The 20,991-nt window shown below is 38.9% G+C and overlaps 1 protein-coding gene across 1 annotated transcript in view; it reads left to right on the top strand.

Annotated features, from left to right (window-relative positions):
* The window catches only part of IGSF11 (immunoglobulin superfamily member 11), a 31,962-nt gene extending 15,678 nt beyond the window's left edge, over positions 1-16,284 (top strand). Inside the window, exons 4-6 of the mRNA XM_022558348.3 lie at positions 13,137-13,259; positions 14,071-14,221; positions 15,840-16,284. Of these exons, the coding sequence (XP_022414056.2) occupies positions 13,137-13,259; positions 14,071-14,221; positions 15,840-16,284 (719 nt within the window). The remainder of the gene's footprint in view (positions 1-13,136; positions 13,260-14,070; positions 14,222-15,839) is intronic.
* The last annotated feature ends 4,707 nt before the right edge of the window (positions 16,285-20,991 follow it).

Here is a 20,991-nt window from a genome sequence, read left to right as displayed (position 1 = left end):
ACACAACACTTATTCTGTGCAACTGCTTTAGGGTAGAGTGTTGGGGAAGGTAAAGGAATATAAAAATAAAGAGATATATCTCCATTCTAGAGTTCACTGTCTAATGGGGGAGACCAATATAAAGAGATAACTACAATGCTATGTATTTAATGCTATAAACGTGTTTATAGTGCTATAAAGTTAAAATGATAGAAGTATTAATTCTCCCTGACGAGGTTAGGAAGGACTTTATAGGGAATGAAATTCCTGAGAAGAAAAGGATCTTAAGGGATGAGTAGATGTTTTACCAGGTAAAAGCGGTTATTATCAATAGAGAGAACCATGCATGCAAAATCTTACAAGCATAAAAGTTTGACCTTTTTTTGAAGTATAGTTGATTTACAATGTTATATTAGTTTCAGATATACAACATAGTGATTCAATATTTTTATAGATTATACTCCATTTAAAGTTATTGTAAAATATTGGCTATATTTCCTGTGTTGTACATTACATCATTGTATCTTATTTTTTTTTTATACCTTGTAGTTTGTACCTCTTAATTCCCTTCCCCTTCCTTGACCCTCCACTAACCACTTTCCCCACTGGTAACCCCTAGTTTGTTCTCTGTATCTCTGAGTCTGTTTTGTTATGTTCATTCATTTGTTTTATTTTTTAGATTCCACATATAAGTGAAAACATACAGTTTTTGTCTTTCTCTGTCTGACTTATCTCACTGAACAATACCCTCCAGGCCCATCCATGTTGTTGCAAATGACACAATTTCAATCTTTTTTATGGCTGAGTATTCCTCTGTGTGTGTGTGTGTGTGTGTGTGTGTGTGTGTGTGTGTGTGTATTCCCCCCCGCCACATCTTCTTTATCCTTTCATCTGTTGATGGACATTTAGGTTGCTTCCATATTTTGGCTATTGTAAATAATGCTGCTATGAACATTAGGTTGCATACATCTTTTTGAATTTATGTTTTCATTTTCTTTGGATATATACCCAGCAGTGGAATTGCTGGATCATATGGAAGTTCTTTTTTCAGTTTCTTTGAAAAACCTCCATGCTGTTTTCCATAGTGTGTATAAAAATTTACATTCCCACTGACAGTGTATGTTCCCTTTTCTCTATATCCTTGCCAACATTTATTATTTGTTGTCTTTTTTACAGTAGCAATTCTGACAGTGTGAGGTGATAGTTTGTTATGCTTTCGATTTGCATTTCCCTGATGACTAGCAATGTTGAACATATTTTCATATGTCTGTTGGCCATCTGTATGTCTTCTTTGGAAAAATGTCTAGTCAGGTCTTCTGCCCAATTTTTAACCAGGTTGTTTGCTTTTTAGATATTGAGGTGTATGAACTGTTTATGTATCTTGGATATTAATCCATTACCAGACATATCATCTTCAAATATCTTCTCCCATTCAGTAGGTTATTTTTTTCATTTTGTATGTGGTTTCCTTCACTTTGTAAAAGCCTTTAAGTTTAATTAGATTCCATTTGTTTATTATTGCTTTTGCTTCCCTTGCCTAAAGAAACAGATCCAAAAATATTGGTAACACTTATGTGAAAGAGTGTATTGCCTATGTTTTTTTCTAGGAGTTTTATAGTTTTCAATCTTACACCTAAGTCTTTAATCCACTTTGAATTTATTATTGTATGTGGTGTGAGAAAATGTTCTAATTTCATCTTTTTACAGGTAGCTGTTCAGTTTTCCCAACACCACTCATTAAAGAGACTGACTTTTCCCATTGTATATTTTTGCCTCCTTTCTTGTAGATTAACTGACCCGTGTGTGCGTGAGTTTATTTCTGGACTCTCTATTCTGTTTCATTGATGTATGTGTCTGTTTTTTGTAACATACTGTTTTGATTACTGTAGCTTTGTAGTATATTCTGAAGTCAGGGAGGATTATACCTCCAGCTTTGATTTTTTTGTTCCCCCTAAAGATTGCTTTGGATATTAGGGTCTTTGGCAGTTCCATATGAATCTTAGGATCATTTGTTTTAGTTCTGTGAAAAATGTCATGGGTATTTTGATAGGGATTGCATTAAATCTGTAGATTGCTTTGGGTAGTATGGACATTTTAACAATATTAGTTCTTCCAATCCATGAACACAGGATATCTTTCCATATCTTTGTATCATCTTCAGTTTTCTTCATCAGTGTGTTATATAGTTCTCTAAGTATAGGCCTTTCATCTCCTTGGTTAAATTTATTCCTAGGTATTTTATTCTTTTTGATATGATTGTAAATGGGATTCTTTCTTGTATTCCCTTTCTGATAGTTTATTATTGATGTATAGAAAAGAAGCAGATCTCTGTATATTGATCTTATATCATGCAACTTGATTAAATTCACTTATCAGTTTTAATAGTTTTTTGGTGGAGAATTTAGGGCTTTCTACATATAGCATTGTGTCATCTGCAAATAGTGACAGTTTTACTTCTTCCCTTTTTAAATTTTTATTATCTGATTGCTATGGTTAGGACTTCCAATGTTGTGTTAAATAGAAATAGCGAGTATGGACATGCTTGTCTTGTTCCTGATTTTAGAGGAAAAACTTTCAGATTTTCTCCATTGAGTATGTTGTTAGCTGTGGGTTTGTCATAAATGGCCTTTATTATTTTGAGATATGTTCTTTTATACCAACTATGTTGAGAGTTTTTTTATCATGAATGGGTGTTGAATTTTGTCAGATGCTTTTTCTGCATCTCTGTAAATGATCATGTGATTTTTATCCTTCCTTTTGTTAATGTGGTATATCACATTGACTGATTTGTGGATACTGAACCATCCTTGCATCCCTGGAATAAATCCCATTTGATCAAGGTGTATGATTCTTTTTATATACTGCTGAATTTGGTTTGCTGATATTTTGTTAAGGGTTTTTGCATCTTTGTTCTTCAGAAATATTGACCTGTAATTTTTAGGGTAGTATTGTTATCTAGTTTTGGTATCAGGGTGACGGTGGCCTCATTGAATGAATTTAGGAGTGTTCCTTCCTCTTTAATTTTTGGAATAGTATAAGATGGATAGGTATGAACTCTTCTGTATATGTTTGGTAGAATTCCCCTGTGAAGCTATCTAGTCCTGGACTTTTCTTTGTTGGGAGTTTTTTTTTTTTTTTAATTACTGATTCATTTTCAATACTAGTAATCAGTTTGTTCAGGTTATCTATTTCTTCCTGATTCAATCTTGGAAGATTGTATGTTTCTAGGAATTTATCCATCTCTTCTGGTTCGACCAATTTGTCGGCATATAACTGTTCATGGTATTCTCTTATGTTGTTTGTATTTCTGTGATATCAGTTGTAATTTATTCTCTTTCATTTCTTATTTTGCTTATTTGTGTCCTCTTTCTTTTTTTCTCAATGAGCCTGGCAAAAAGCTTATTCATTTTGCTTATCTTTTTGAAAAACTAGCTCTTGGTTTCACTGATCTTTTCTTTTCTTTTGGTCTCTTTTATTTATTTCCACTCTGATCTTTTCCTTCCTTTTTCTGACTTTGTTTTCTCTCTCATTTCTTTAGGTGGTAGGTTAGGTTGTTTATTTGAGATTTTTCTTGTTTCTTGAAGAAGGCCTGTATTGCTATAAACTTACCCAAGTAGACCTGCTTTTGCTACATCCCATAAATTTTGGAAAATTGTGTTTTTATTTTCATTTGTCTCAAGGTATTTTCTGATTTCCTCTTTGATTTCTTCATTGACCCATTAGTTTTTTGGTAACATGTTGTTTAGCTTCTATGTATTTGTGTTTTTCCTATTTTTCTTCCTATAATTGATTTCTAGTTTCATACAATTATGGTTGGAAAATATGTTTGATATAATTTATATCCCTTTTAATTTTGTTGAGACTTGTTTTGTGGCCTAACAATTGATCTGTCCTGGAGAACATTCCATGTGCATTTGAAAAGAATGTGCATTCTTTTGTTTTGTATGGAATGTCCTATAGATATCTATTAAGTCCATCTGGTCTACTGTGTCATTTAAGGCCACTGTTTCTTTATTGATTTTCTGTCTGGATGATCTATCCATTGATGTAAGTGAGGTGTTAATGTCCCTTACTATTGTATTACTGTCAGTTTCTTCCTTTATATCTATTAACATTTGCTTTATATATTTTGGTGTTCCTATATTATGTGCATATATGTTAATGAATTTTATATCCTCTTCTTGTATTGATCCCTTTACCATTATATAATGACCTTTTTGTCTTTTTTTATAGACTTTATTTTAAAGTCTACTTTGTCTGATATGAGTGTTGCTACCCCAGCTTTCTTATTGTTTCCATTTGCATGGAATATCTTTTTCCATTCTCCCACTTTTAGTCTATGTGGGTTTTAGCACTGTGAGTCTCTTGTAGGCAGCATATAGATGGGTCTTGTTTGTTTTATCTGATCAGTCACCCTATGTCTTTTGACTGGAGCATTTAGTCCATTGACATTTAAAGTGCTTATTGATAGGTAAGTACTTATTGCCATTTTATTACTTGTTTTCTGGTTGTTTTTGTAGTTCTTCCCTGTTCTTCTTCTTTTAGTCTCTTCCCTTGTGGTTTGGTGATTTTCTTTAGTGTTATGTTTCTTTCTCTGTAGTTTTTGTGTACCTATTGTAGGTTTTTGACTTGCTCTTACTGTGGAGTTCATATATGTTGACCTATAATTATATTTGCTTGTTTTAAACTGATAGTCACTTAAGTTTAAGCACATTCTAAAAGTACTACATTTTTATTCCTCTCCCCCACATTTTCTGTTTTTGATGTCATATTTTATATCTTTGTGTCAATCCCTTAACTGTTTATTGTAGTTAAAGTTGACTTTACAATTTTTGTCTTTTAACCTTTGTGCTCACTTTCTTAACTGGTTGATTCTCAGCCTTTCCTATATATTTGCTTTTACCAGTGGGATTTTTCCCTTCCTATAATTTCTTATTTCTTGTAGCCTTTTTTACTTAAAGAAGATCCTCTAATGCTTCTTGTAAGGTCAGCTTAGTATTGATGATCTCTCAGTTTTTGCTTGTTTGAGGAGCTTTGTATCTCTCCTTCAATTGTAAATGATAATCTTGCAGGGTAGAGTGTCCTAGGTTGTAGGTTTTCTCCCTTTCAGCACTTTGAATATATCATGCCGCTCCCTTCTGGCCTGCAAAGTTTCTGCAGAAAAATCAGCTGATAGCTTTATATTGGTTCCCTTGTATGTGACTCTTCGTTTTTCTCTTGCTGCTTTTAAAATTCTCTCTTTATCTTTAACTTTTGCCATTTTAATTCTTGGTGTGAGTGTCTTTGGGTTCATCTTGTTTGGGACTCTCTGTGCTTCCTGGACCTGTATATCTGTTTCCTTTTTCAAGTTCAGGAAGTTTTCAACCATAATTTCATCAAATACATTTTCTACTTCTTTCTCTCTCTCTTCTCCTTCTAGGACTCCTATAATGCAAATGTTAGTACACTTATGTTGTCCTCGAGGTCCTTTAAACTATTCTCATTTTTTAAATCTGTATTTCTTTTTGCTGTTCTGATTGGGTGATTTCCATTATTCTATCTTTCAGATCACTTGTGCATTCTTCTGTATCACTTTATCTGCTGTTAACTCCCTCTACTGTATTTTTCATTTTACTTACTATATTCTTCTGCTGTGTCTGGTTCTTTTTTATGTTTTCTAGTTCTCTATTAAAGTTCTCACTGTGTTCATGTATTATTTTCCCGAGTTCAGTTGTTATTCTCATTACCATTGCTTTGAACTGTTTATCAGGTAAATTACTTATCTCTGTTTTATTAGGGTTTTGTCAAGGTTTTTTGTTTTTGTTTTTTGTTTGAAACATATTCCTTCTTATTTTGTTTAACTTTCTCTGACTCTGTGAAATTAGGTGAAACAGTTACCTTTCCCAGTCTTGAAGGTGTGTCCTTGTGTGGGAATGTCCCTATGCAGTCTGCATGTGCCCAGGGGCTTTGGTGGGAGAACTGGATCTGAAATGAGCATGGGCTGTGTCTTCACCTGGGGTGTGCTGGCAGCTACCACCTTGATGGGTGGTAGGGCTGGAGATGGAGGGGCTAGAGCTGGAGCCAGGTGTGAGTTGGAGCTTCTCCTGTGCTCAGTGGCCATCACCACCCTATCGGGGTGGGATTGGGGACATAGGGGTTGGAGCAGGACCTCTGAGGGAATTGGATTTCTCCCAGGTGTGATGGCATTCTCAACCTTGGTTTGGGGTATGGCCAGAACCTGAGGATTTGGGGTTGTACTTCTATGCTGCTTTCACTTTTTCCCCAGTGTGTGCACCTGGGTTAGAGGCTAGGTCGGGGCCAGAGGGGTTGGTTCCACACTACTGGGCTGGCTCCCTCCCCAGTATGTGCAGAGACACGTGCTCAGGGGATGGCTGTTTCTGCCCTGGAGTTAGCCTTTCACCCTTCTGAGAGTGTGCACCAAAGCGTGCACTGGCCATGGCTGCCTTTGCCCTGGTCAGAGGCAGGACTGGGGTCAGACCAAGTTCTCTTCTCTCAAAGTGTGTGCACACTTGTTGGCAACAGCAGCCTCCACCTTAGTGGAGAGCAGCTTTGGAACAAGAGCGGCTGGAGCAGGTTGCCATTGCCGGATGGGGGCATGCCAGGGTGGTCCTGGCAGGCTGGGCAGAGCTCCACGCAGTTTCCAGTCTGCTGCTTCTGTGCTGTGACTGGCAGCAAGCAGGTCTGTGCATGTACTCTTCAAGAGTGTAGTCTTGGTTTCTTACAGCCCTCTAGTAAGCCATGTTGGTTTTCAGACCATCAAGGGGGCTTGTCTTCCTAGTGCTGGACCCCAGGGCTGGGCTGCCTAATATGTGGCTCAGACCCCTCGCTCCCCAGGGAGCATCCTCGAGCCTGTGATATCCCCTCCTCTTCTGTGTCCCCCTCTAGAGGTGGGGGTCCCAACCAGATCGCTTCTCCTCCCTTACTACCAGACTCTGTGTGGATTTTTCTTTACAGCCTTGGTTGTGGAAGAGCCATCCTGCTGGTCCCCAGGTTGATTTCAGTGAGATTTGTTCTCTATATAGTTGCAGCTTTGATGTATTCATGAGGAAGATGAGCCCAGTCCTCCTACTCTACCATCTTGATCCCACACACACTAAAAATTTTGACATTTTAAAGTGAGAAGAATTATGATTAAAGATTCACAAAGGTTTGACCTTTGATTCTGAATAAAGATTCATGACCTGACATAAAGATTCATGAAGGTTTGACCAGAGAGGAGGTTGGCAAGTTCAGGTCCAGATTGTGAGAGTCATTGTATAGCATTCAAAGAATTTGGATGTTGTCCTTGAGACTGTGGATATCGACTGGCCTTTTTATAAAGCCAGAGAAGATATCTAGATCTGCATTTTAGAAACAGCCTCAGCAAACAGGATGAGAGATTGGCAGCCAGGTCACAGATGGGAGGCTTTGATAATAGCTCCATCAAGAAATGAAGAGGGGGCTTCCCTGGTGGCGCAGTGGTTGAGGGTCCGCCTGCCGATGCAGGGGACACGGGTTCGTGCCCCGGTCCGGGAGGATCCCACGTGCCATGGAGCGGCTGGGCCCGTGAGCCATGGCCGCTGAGCCTGCGCGTCCGGAGCCTGTGCTCTGCAACGGGAGAGGCCACAACAGTGAGAGACCCATGTACCGCAAAAAAAAAAAAAAAAAAATGAAGAGGGCCTGAACTAAGGACCTGCTGATCAGGATGGAGAATGGATAGAGGCAGGGTGGGATTCGAGAAAGATGGAAGCCAGAAATCAACAAGACATGGAGCTTGATGATACACTGGGACTCAGAGAAGAGTCAGAGTTAACTGAGATTTCTGTCTTAAGCTATTGAATGAACAGTAACTATTAACTCAGAGAAGATATACTTAGAGTTTTGCTTGAGGGAAGCAGTGAGGTAGTGGTCCTCTGAGACCTCTAGATGGGGACTGAAATAATGATAATGGTAACAGGTGATGTTTCTTGAGCACTAAGCACCATTCTCCTTTGATAATTAAATCTTAACAATCAACATAGAGACATCTTGATCTGAAAGAATCTACTGATGTCAAGTTGAAAGCCAGACTGCTCAGAGTCAGCATTTCTGGGAACCTAGACCGAAATATGTAGGAGAAAAGTAGTCACAAGCTAATCAGTTAGTCTTAATTGTAGCTGTTGCCATGTTGTAAGTGTGTGTTCCTGACCCGTCTGTTGCCAGTGATGAGCCATTATATTTTATACAAATGCCATGAGTGGTATTCCGATAAATAACAGATTTTAGAAGTAAAATAAATCCTTAGCTTAGTATTTTGATGTGTGATTCTCTGCAGTGTTATTAATACCAAGGAGATACAAATCTTGCATTATTCAAATATTGCCCAGTAATGTCCACTGGTGTTTTCTAGTGTTTGAGTATTTGCTGTAGATTACAGTTCTTTGAAAATAATAGCAGAAATGCAAAGAGAAGTAGATGGAAATGTTGCTGTAGAATACACTGACATGAAATCAGAAATGGATTTAAAATCTGAATTGGCAAGAGTAATACCTATTTCAATGACAAAATGAAAATCAGGGCAAAAAGGCAGAGTATTTTCACTGTTAAATAAAGGAGATGAACTAATATGAAGCAGTGTGTGTCTTCACGTGTGCATCAGAGGTGCTTAGGATGTTCTCTTAATGGGGACAGGTTCTCTCTGTCTCCCCTGTCCATCTCCATCCTAATTCAACCAACATCAACACAGAAAGGAAATAAAATTTTCTTTCCATGTCTGGAAAATTTGGCATGAAACAAAGATCAAGACTGTTGGATACTTAATGCTGTATAGTGTTTTTAAATTTTCTTTTAGAATGACAGAGTTTAAATATTAAGTATTTGTGGGCTTCCCTGGTGGCGCAGTGGTTGAGAGTCCGCCTGCCGTTGCAGGGGACATGGGCTCGTGCCCCGGTCCGGGAAGATCCCACGTGCCGCGGAGCAGCTAGGCCCGTGAGCCATGGCCGCTGAGCCTGCGCGTCCCGCAACGGGAGAGGCCACAACAGTGAGAGAGGCCTGCGTACCGCAAAAAAAAAAAAAAAAAAAAAAAAAAAAATTAAGTATTTGTGATATTATCTTTGAATTTTAAAATAGGTTTTATTTTGGCATTTATTTTGTGTTAATGTTCCCATTTTTACTATTTTTTATCATCAAATGTTTGTATCTGGTTGAGATAATTTTTTACATATTTTTCAAATATATAGTATGTCATAATATATTGGTTCAAGTAACAATAAACCATGTATTCATTATTTTCTTCTACAGAGTACTTCTGAAATTTTTATATAAGAGATGACTCACTGTTTATTATTATGATCATGCATTATTATAAAAATGCATAAATCATATAAAATATAGAGTAATTTGATTTTGGAAGTCTGATCTCCCAACCTCAAATCCTGAGTATTAATATTTATTGGAATTTGGAGACATTCAACATTTTCCCAGTTTCTTGATTTTTCTTATGAATCAGAAAAAGATACAAATTTCCCAAGTGATGCCAAGAGGAAATTCCAACGTGGAAGCCTTGCCAGGCACTGTGCATTATGTCACTCAGTCCTCACAGTAGCCTGTGATGTAGAAGCATGTTGGCAGTTCCATGTCACACACGAGGAATCAAAAACATAGATGCAGAAGAGGTAGCACATTCATGACCACCTAGCTAGCAGGTGGTAGAGCAGGTTCCACCCCGGGCTGCCTGAGTCTAGAACACATGTTCTTAGCCAGTGTACCGTCTGCCAGGCAGCAGAGAAGTGGTTCCGGAGCTAAGGAGAAAGGATGGAAGTGGAAATGTGCACTTATATTTATTTCTCTCTAAATTCTGTAGGGCTTCTGGCCCAGGTACACAGCTTGTGTGGGTTACAGTATTGCTGTGAACTGGGGTGTGATGCAATTTGTTGCTTTCCAGACTGCAGTTCCACACTGTTGAACTTCCCCTATCCTTTAAAAGAAAGAAGATCTAAAGAATATTTATTCTCTAACTTCATTTCAACAAATTACTCTGCTCCAGAGCAGGCCAAGTGAAGTGACAGATTGAGGAATGAGCCCATTTCATTTCAGAAAGGGCCCGTGCCCGTGGCAGGGAGCAGTCAGGTGCTGGCTGCAGAGATGCGTTGCTCCCCCGACTACCTCAGCAGCCCTCTTCTGCTTCTGGTTAGACCTGTCTTACTCATGTGTCTGTCCCATTCTCTGATTACGTTCTGAGTTCACTCCGGCGTGGTGTGTCAGCCTCACTGAGGAGGAAAGAACAGTGACTTCACCTCTTTTTTGAAGTTGTCATTTTATTTTATTTTAGAATCTTTACAGTTTACCTCTTTCTGCATGCCAGAATGCTGCTTAGATCAGCTGTTAAAAATTTCCCAAATTCTCTCTCTGGAAGTGTCAACAAAATCACTGATTTGGTGTGAGCTGATCAAATTTCTAGAATTTCAGGATTTAGGAAAACAACAATACAGTGTGTGAAATTGTGGGGTTAGTTGCCCAGAGATTATGGTTTTCTTGCATGATGACATTTGCTAACGTATTGAAGGTGGAGTTAGACAGATGGCTTAGTTTAATACCCATAGCATTGGGACATTGATTGCAAGGTTAGGAAATATCCTACAGATGCATCCCATAGAGTATTGTGGTTTTAAATACCTTACAAGAAATTCAACTGTGTGTATGGTGGTTATGAGCTTTGGACATGACAGACCTGATATTTTGTGCTGCTCCTTGTGTCCTGTGTGATCTTGGACCAATTGCATAGCTTCTCTGAGCTTTTTCATCTTTGAAAAGTAGGGAATATAAAACTTAAGGTTTGTAAGATTAAATGAGACATGTAAAGCTCTTAGTGCAATGTATGTGGTACACAATAGACACTCGAGAAGATTGCCCATTTATTTATTTATTGAGCACCTTTCTGTGGCTGGGTAATTTCTGAGGATGATGATACAGTGATGAACAAGACAAACAAGAGTCCCTTATCTTAATGAGACAAGTAGGCAAGAAATTATAATAATGGGGCAAGTTCCAGCACTAGGGATTACAGGGTGCTGGGGAGCACATAGGAGGGATGGTTAAGGAGAGCCTGGGAAATCAGATAGAACACGGAGGAGGAGAAAACAGTTTCCCTCCAGACGGACCCAATTATCTGAGTGAATTCACTGAAAAGCCTCATACATTGATAGCCATCAGAGTTGTTCGTTTTTAAGGAAAAGGAAATAACACACAAGTGTGAACCAAATAACCACCGAGTATATTGACTTGGGTGTGTACAGTACAATTCAAATGTCCAAGTAAGACATAAGTATAAGTCCGTAAGATATCCATATAGTATGGGTTCGACCATTTAAATGCTCCCATTAAAAAACAAAAACAAAAGCAAAAAAAAACCCCAACCCTCCCTTCCCTGGCCTGTATATTGAAGTTAATTTCAGTGTGTGTTTGATGAGTCATTTGTTAACACTACCCACTATATTATGTTAGAAGGCAGAGAGATAACCCTGAGGGCAGTTGCTGTCTGGGGGTCTTTCCGAATTTGCTCATCCTCACTAGATGCCCCTCTTAAGCACCCTGTGTCCTCTAGTGATGGCACTTACCCCACTTACTGTGATTTCTCACCTACTTGTCTCTTTAAGGTACAGGGCTGGGTGTGTCTTGTTCATCATGATATAACCATCCTCAAAAATTATCCAGCACACAGAAAGGTGCTCAATAAATATTTATTTGTTAAATGGCTCTGCTTCTGCCTTTGATCTAAATCGAAATGAAGGTTGCCGGAAGAAACTAAATCTTAGTTTCATGTAAAAGTTGTCAGCACAGGGTAGAGATAGCTCCAGGTGTTGCCCTAGGAGTATGTGGACTTTGTGCCACCAGTGTGCCACCAGGAGGCTTTTCCTGATCTGCTGCTCTTTTTGAGCGGTGAGTGGCTGGAAGAGTTGTGCACTGCCTGAGGGAGACTGCAGTGCAGCCTGAGCTTAGAGGTAAGACAGCCCTCCGTTCAGTTCCTGTTGCCCAGCTGTGTAATCTTATCACTCACGTAAAGCCTCGGTTTCCTTATCTGTTCAATGGGATTGATGATAACAATACCGCTAAGAGTTAGTGTAAAGATTGAGATCATATGTGTAAAAGCTTAGCCAGTGCTTGGCACGTAGTAATAGCTATTAACTTAGGTTTTATTATCACTGTAAGTCATTTGCGTTTTGTTTGTAAGGAATAAATCAACTATCCTAGTGTTGATAAGTTACTAAAATGTGAACCACTGCAATATTTCTTGGTAATATCAGTGTGGTCACCTGGAAAATGCATGGCTCAGATCTCCTGCTGTGGGAACATAATTGACTGACAGCCCCAGTGGCTTCCCGCAGCATCCACGACTGCTTCGCACCCAGGTCATGCTTCGCCTGGGCAGCTCCCAGCCAGTCACTGGGCACAGTGGGGCTGCTAATGCAGGCCCATTCCTGCAAAGTCTAAGATGCCTTTAACAGGTGACCTTGGCTCAAGGACTCCCCATCAGCCTGGTGGAAACTTCCATAAGGCTGTGTTGCAGTCTGAGACACTGCCTCCTTCCTTCCCTCTCCCCTTCACGGGGGCCAGACCTGTACTGCAGTCTGAGCCTCTCCTTGCTTCCTCCAGGTTCCTCTCCGTTTCCCTTACTGCCATTTCCTCCAGTAAACCTCCTGCTTGTCTTGGTGTCCACTCCTTGGAGGAGCTGGACTTACACAATGGTTATCATAGTTGTTGGAAGGGAGTAGCAGTCTACACCCTTGAGCACAGAGAGGATATGTTTTCCATCAAGTATGAAGCAGACATTATTATAATGAGTTTAACTTTGTATGTTATTGCATTTCTTCAGAATTAAAATTTGGTGTTTCTGATCATAAATTCTCTAAAATAGGCATTAGCCAACATTTCCTCAGGGAAGGCTGCTCACCTTTAGGACCTCATACTAATCTGCAGATTAAGTTCTAAGACTGCCCTTGTTTAGGACAGTCCTCTATAGCGCCGGGTCTTTAACGTACGTTATTATTTTAGTCTTTAACCTTCATGAACCAAAAAAATCTCTCCAAAAAAAGGTATTGATAGCTCTTCACTGTTTATCTCTTTTTATAGTCTTCTGCTGATTTCTTTGGTTTTCTTATTTTCTTTCCTAAATCCTCACTTGACTGTTACTTTTGTGACAGACCAGGTCCAGGGAACAGTCACCATCCGGAACATCAGCGCCCTGTCATCAGGTTTGTACCAGTGCGTGGCTTCTAATGCCATTGGGACCAGCACCTGTCTTTTGGATCTCCAGGTTATTTCTCGTAAGTATGTAAAATTCTGATGTGCACTCTGGGTCTGAATGCCAAGATCTTTGTTAAACTAGGGAATGAAAAGTTCTGCTTGTTTAGAGGTTGTTTGAAGATTAAATAGAAATGCTTTTGATTTTAATCATTACTGAAGATATTTAATAGATGTGTTAGTATGCTTCTCAGCCTCAGCAATACGACTTCTTCTTTATGATAAAATGTCTCCCCAGGATCATTAGAATCAGATCAGTTTGATTATATAGTGCTATAGGCATATTAAAAATTTGTAATGATCTTACGGTCATGGCAAGACCTTCTTGTATTTTTCCCTAATCCCTTATATCTGCTTAAATGTTGGGTGCCCAGGTCATACATAAGCAGTGCAGAAATTTTCTCTTTAGTTGAGAATTCTGGGTTGTTTGAATTCCAGTTGCAAAAGGGAATGATCTGGCTGTGATGAGGTAGCAAGTTATCCTGCTGCTTGCCAGGTTCGTTCGGGGCAGGTCAGGCAAGTAGTCAGGTACGGTCTTTCTCCTGCTCTGCCCTGGTTGTGGCTCTCCTACAGCTGTTCGTTTATTGAACGAATTGCTCATTTATTCAGTAAATGTTTGTGAGCCTGTTGTGTGTTAGTCCTAGCCACTGGGGATACAGAAAATTAAGTGAGGTTTAACTTTAAATGGATACAATACTGTAGGCAATTTTGTACATTTTAAGAAAATTCTTTGGTAGCCTTTTATGTTTATGAAGTTGTGTGAGCATATTCTATTTCTCTTTCTCTCTCTCTCTCCTTTTTTTTCTTTAAATATACCTTAAATATATTTTGCAGCCCAGCCCAGGAGCATTGGACTAATAGCTGGAGCCATTGGCACTGGTGCAGTTATTATCATTTTTTGCATTGCACTAATTTTAGGGGCATTCTTTTACTGGAGAAGCAAAAATAAAGAGGAGGAGGAAGAAGAAATTCCTAATGAAATAAGGTTTGTGTGTCAGATAATTTATCCTGACATTGGCATAGCCAATGTCTGTATTTCTATTCATTTTGGCAGCTAAGATTTCTTTGCTAATCTTATGACTTTAACCAAGGTAGTTAAAGTGGCCAAACGATAGTTTCTTGTATGTTATATCACTCTTCCTCATGGTACTTACTCCTCAGCTTTATTTACTGGATCATGAAAGGCGGGAGGTGGGTAGGGTAGTCTAGCATGTGCCCAACTAGGAGGACACAAGTGAAGAATTCCCCCGTTTCCTCCCATAGCTTCAGGGTGGGTGGGGTTAGGTGGCTGCCATAGTAGAAAAGTGAGTTTAGAACATGTGTTTAATATTGACATTTATAAATGATGCGAACATAAAGCAAGAAAGAACAGCACCTGTACAGATAGACCAAAGCAGTATGGCTTGGTTAAAAACAGTTCAGTCAAGAATATGAACATCTTAAGGAAACAATGTCAAATGATCTTGAAAGAAAGGTGACTCTTGCCGTATTGTGGAGATATGGGGGTTCAGGCTCAGTCTTAGATGGCATTGCATCAATAACCTTATTGAAAATGCTTTAATGACTCCAGTCTACTTAGCATGACATACACAGCCCTTCAGAATCTGACCCTTACCTGCTTCCCTGCTTTTATCTCTCACAACTTCCCTGATCACTTTGTGTTCCAGTCTGTTGTTGTCTTCTCTCATGCCTCAGGGCCTTTCCGGTAGCCTCCACCTTGTTCCTGGACCATATACTCCTTCCCTTTGCATCCATCTCTTCAGTACATTCCTTGGTCTGGTTTAAGTCTAGTCCAGGCATCACCTCCTCACATAAGTTGACTTATCCAGCCTTTAAGACTTGCAGATGTTCTTGCATTGATTGTCACCCTCATTTGACCATAGGCTTCTTGGGTAGAGGAGCTGTCTTTTTCTCACATGAAACATCCAGTAAAATGCCTGGTACTCAGAAAATGGTAATTGAATTAGTTAACATCTTAAATTAACTTAATGACTTCTCTTAGCCTCTTATAATTCTTAAGGGTTTGGACCCTATGCAGGGACAGATTTCATCCCAGTGTAAGATTAATGAGGAAAACCTCTCATCAGCATACGACAGTGATTTCTCAAACCCCAAAAGGCAATAAAATCAGGCCAATTCTAATAGTTTTTTGAAGTTCCTACACCCGTAGTTTGGTTTCCTAGCTTTACAGCAGCTAGTTCGGTGGATCTCTTCATGGACTATTTTCCTATTTAGAGAGAGAAAAAAAAAAAAAAAATATATATATATACACACACACACATATATACATACACACACACATATATTTTTCAGTTATATTGGAGGACACAGTTTTTGAGAGATTTGATACTACTTTCTTGGTTACTCTTGGGGACTGAGAAGCTGAGGGAGAATTTTTCCTAAGCATTGTCTTAAAGGGAATGAATGTCAAAGCCGAGGCCACCAGGACTGCCGTGTTTGCTTTCATGATAGTGTGGTCTGTCCTGAGAGTTTGAATTTCACAGACATATTCACCTGAACATGGGAAGACAGAGTCCTGGGCAGGTAGGTAGGGTAAACCTCAAGTAAATCCTAACAACAGCTTTATTTTTGTTCGTTTTCAGAGAGGATGATCTTCCACCTAAATGTCCTTCTTCTGCCAAAGCATTTCACACCGAGGTGTCCTCCTCAGAGAGCAACACATTTACCTCTTCCAATACCTATAACAGCCGCTGCTGGAGCAACAATCCCAAAGTGCACAGAAACACAGAGTCGCTCGACCACTTCAGTGACTTGCGCCAGTCCTTCTCCCTCCACTCGGGCCACGCCAACATACCATCCGTCTATGCCAACGGCAGCCATCTGGCCCCAGCCCCACAGAAGACCCTGGTAGTGACAGCCAACAGAGGGTCGTCACCGCAGGCCGTGTCCAGGAGCAATGGCTCAGTCAGCAGGAAGCCCCGGGCTCAGTACACACACTCCTACACCATCAGCCAAGCAAGCCTGGAGCGCATTGGTGCTGTCCCTGTCATGGTTCCAGCCCAGAGTCGGGCTGGCTCCCTGGTCTAGGACGCAAGCAGATGGAGTGTGCAGAGAAGAAGCAAAGGGAGCCCCCATTCCAGCGGGGGGCGGGGTGGTGGCGTGTTGGGAAGGACACTTTCCTGACAATGATCCTAGTAAAAAGCACAAAGAAGGAGGCAGGGCTGTGACCCGGCCACTAAGATTGGTAAAATGAACTGGAATGCTCCGGCATGAAGACTTGTTCGTTCCCCCACCCCAGCTGTCCCAGGATTCTGTTCAAAACGCTGGATCTCACAGATGTGCCAAGCCAAGGAAAAAGGTAGAAGAGCAGAATAGCATTAAAAACCCAAACTGCAGTCCAGATGGGCTTATTTTTTAATTCATGTCTAACGTAATAATTTTTCAAGAAACTAAAGTGCCAGATGGAGTTTAAATAATGAAATTATTTAAAAAGATAGGTGTCTTTAGAAACATACTGAGCAACCCTGTGTTACATCCTGCCTTTCCCCGTCCCCTCTTGATGTAGGGGGCCGAATGGCATAAATGGCGTATACTGGTCCTAGCAGGGCTGGCTTTTGTATCGTAGAATCAAAACTTTTTACACCAACAGAATTCAGTAAGGAATGGGTGAAAACTATAAACTTCTTTGAGGAGCCCCTTCATATTTATTTATTTATCTCTTCCTGGACCATGAATTTCATATTTGGAATATTGCTATATTGACAGATTATTGCCTGTCTATGTTTTTCTAGGGTCTGTTATAGGTCCATGACAGTTACTGTTCATTATTTCCTGGGAAAATATTTTTTAAAAGAAAACTGTTGTTTTTAAAAAAAACAAATACGAGAGAGGCATTGGGTTAGGAAGGAAAAGACTACTGTCAACGCCACGTCCAGTGAGCTTGTTCGTGGAGCCCGGCAGGCGGCAAGACCTAGGTCGCGCAGGCAGCACAGGAGCAGGGAGGAGGGTGGAAGGGAATTCCTGGCAGCCTCTCAGAGCAGGGCCGCCCAGGTCTCCCTTGCTGTCACACCAGGTTACTCTTAATGAGGGCAGCACCCCATGCCTTTGTACTGCGGTAGATAACTTTCTCCTTGTTTGACAAGTTGAGGTTACTGGGTTGTTACAGGGAGGGCAGGAGTTGCTTTGTTTTTGTTTTTCTCAAAATGATTATTTTTGCAAAAGATAATACTGAGACAAAAGGGATGTCTTCAGATATGCTCCTGGGAGGCTCTGCCCTGTTCTCGTCACAGCTCAGGGTTGCAACTTTGCCCAGATGAATTTTACACCACTGTAAAGAGATTCTTTGTGATTAATTACCTGGCCTTGGGAGTTCACCAGGTAATTTGCAGACTCTCCGCTCTATTTGTGCTCTGTAGATCTGGCTGTGCTTGTATCGGTGACTCTCTCGCCTTAATCACACTTTAAGCAACACAAATGATTTCTTCCCAGATTTGTTTCCTAAATTATTTATGATGCTGACCCCGGGATTGGATAAGAGCATCTTTTCTTTGCCCGATGTAGTCTCTCATTCCCTCTTCCCACTATGCTTTTGCCCTCTTTTCCTGCAAGCACAGTCGTCACAGGAAGTGGCCTTCTGGTTTTCAGACTTATTTGAATAATGGAAACCAACAGCTGCTGCATGCACTGTTTTTCCAAGAGGGCTAAGCTCAGAACCTAACCATTGCAATCATTCCAATATTGATGAAGAACTGAATTTACTTTAGCATTACTTATTTTTTCCGTTTGACGGTTCTTGACTTTGTAAAAATTTAAATAAATGAATGTCTATACCTTTTATAAAGAAGAGTGAAAATGCCATGACAGATAAGATGATACTATCAGATGTTGTTTAGAAAGCATTTATCTTGCATTTCTTTATTCTTTCTAATTATCTAAAATTCAATAAAAGTTTTATTCATATAAAAACAAGTTGTCATTAATTATCATATACTAATGAATATATGATTTTGTACTTAGTGTTCTCTTAGTGTTGTAAACATTTTCCATTCTGTTAAATAGTATTTATAATAACTTTAATGAGCATATAGTATTCCAAAAATTACTTTACTCTTATCATTAGAAATTTGAGTCCATTTATCACATGTGTGATTGAAGATGTGATGATCCTTTTCATACACTGAGTCATTTTCCTGTTTCTTTATCTGGAAGTTCATGAAGACAGGATCCATGGCTATCTTTTTCACCCTATATCTCTGTCACCTAGCACAGTGCCTAATATGGGTATTGAGTAGATAAATGATGATTTCTGAACTGGAGTTGCCAAGTTTCAGTTCAGAAAGTTATGGTCGTGATTGTAGCTCTTGATGTATATTGGGTCATTCCTTTAACTTTTTATTTGAGATAATTATGTATTTACATGCAGTTTATAAGAAATAATAGAGATTCCCATATACCCTTCACCTAATTTTTCCAAAGGGTAATATCTTGCATAACTATTATACAGTGTCACATACTGATATGGATACAATCCATCCACCTTATTCAGATTTCAACATTGTACATGCGCTGCTGTGTGTGTGTGTGTGTGTGTGTGTATGTGTGTGTGCGCGTGTGCACATGCGCACATGTGCATCAGTTTTATGGAATTTTATCACATGTGTAGATTTGTGTGGCCACCACCACACTCAGGATACAGGATTCCTTGAGTTATTCTTTTATAGTCATAGCCACCTCCTTCCTCCCCAAGTCCATAATCCCTAATCTCTTCTCCATCTCTATAATTTGTCATTTCAAGAATGCTGTATGAGTGGAATCATGTAGTATGTAACGTTTGAGGATTGACTTTTTCTCACTCAGCATAACTTTCTCGAGATTCATCCAAGTTGTTGCATGTATCAATAGTTCATTCCTCTTTATTGATGAGTAGAATTCATGGTACAGATATACCACAGTTTGTTTAACCATTTACCCACTGAAGGGTATGAAGGATATTTGAGTTGTTTCCAGTTTTTGGCTACTACACATAAAGCTACTGTGAACATTTTTTGCAGGTTTTTATGTAAACGTAAGTTTTCATTTCTCTGAGATAAATGCCCAAGTGTATAGTGGCTCCAGCACTATTTATTGAAAAGTCTATTCTTCCTCCAGTGAATTGCTTTAGCACCTTTGGAAAAAATCATTTTAGGCGTATATGTGTGGGTCTCTTTCTGAGTTCTCTAGCTATTCCTCTGATTTTTGTGTCTGTTCCTTCACCAATACTATGCTGACCATTGTAGCTAATTAATAATATTTAACACCTAGTAGAGTGGTTCCTCGTACTTTATTCTTCTTTTTCAAAATTATTTTAGCTATTCTAGGTCCTGTACCCTTTCTATATAAATTTTGGAATAAGATGGTCTATGCCAACAAAACACCTTGCTGTTTTAATAGGAATTGCACTAAGCCTATAGATCAGTTTGGGAAGAACTGGCATCTTTACTATATTGTCTTCCAGTCCATGAACATGTTTTGTCTCTATTACTTAGGTCTTCTTTGATTTATTTCATCAGCATTTTGCAATTTGCAGGATACAGATCCTGTACATGTTTTGTTGGATTTATCCCTAAGTATTTAACCATTATGTAATGTCTCTTTTTATTTCTAGTAATTTTTTTTTGCTCTGAAGTCTACTTTCTCTGATATTAATTTACCACTCTTGCATTTAAAAAGTTAATGTCTGCATACTCTTATAACATTACTGTCATTGTATTTGAAGGGAGTTTCTTATAGACAGCACATTGTTGGATTATATTTTTGTGTCCACTTTGTAAATACCTGTCTTTTAATTAGTATATTTAGACCATTTACATTTAAGGTAATTATTGATATGTTTAGGGCTTAAAGCTGCTATTTTCTTTTTTGTTTTCTGTTTTTTTCCTCCTCTATTTCCTATTATCCATTTCTCTTTTCTTACCTTATTGTGGGTTACTTGAACAGTTTATAGGATCTCTTCTTGATATATTTACAGTGTTTTTGAGTATATCACTGTATATTTTTAAAAGTTTATTCTAGGTATTACAATAAGCATATATAACATATCACAGTCTACTTGTATCAAGATTTTACCACTTTGAAGTGTGAAAACTTACTTCCATATATATTCCTTTTCTTTCCCCACTTTTAAATATCTTTATCTTGATAAGATAGTGTATAATTTTTGTTTCAATCATGAAACATAAAAACTCATGAAAAATTTATTGTATGCACCCATATATGTGCTCTTTTGTTTTTCTTTCTTTTTTCCTGTTGGTCCAAGATTCCTTTTTTTTTTTTTTTTTTTATCATTCCCTTTGTGTTTGAAGAACTCCCTTTAGCCAATTTGTAAGGGTAGGTCTGCTAAAAAAAAATTCTATTAGTTTTCTTTTGTCCAAAAATGTCTTCATTTCCCTTTCATTCCTCACTGGGTATAGTATTCATGGTTGACAGTTCTTTTCTTTCAACCCTTGAAAAATTTGGGAAGTATTGAGCCATTATTTCTTAAAGTACTCTTCCGGCCCCACCCTTTTTCTCAAATCTTTCTGAGACTCTGATGATGAATCTTTTGTTATTGTTCCACTGGCTCCTGAGGCTCTCTTCATTTTTTCAGTCTATTTTCTCTCTGTTGTTCAGAGTAAATCCTGTTCATCTGTCCTCAAGTTTACTGACTTCTGTCTTCTGTTGTTTCCTCTCTTCTGTTGAGCCCATCCAGCAAGTTTTTAATTTCAGTCACTGTATTTTTTAGTTTGATAACTTACATTTGATTCCTTTTTTAAAGAA

This window comes from Delphinapterus leucas, chromosome 4 (assembly GCF_059928025.1).
Source record: "Delphinapterus leucas isolate spDelLeu-1000000601 "Yukka" chromosome 4, BTC_Dleu_Yukka2, whole genome shotgun sequence".
NCBI lineage: Eukaryota > Metazoa > Chordata > Mammalia > Artiodactyla > Monodontidae > Delphinapterus > Delphinapterus leucas.
This window is presented reverse-complemented; position numbering and strand designations above follow the sequence as displayed.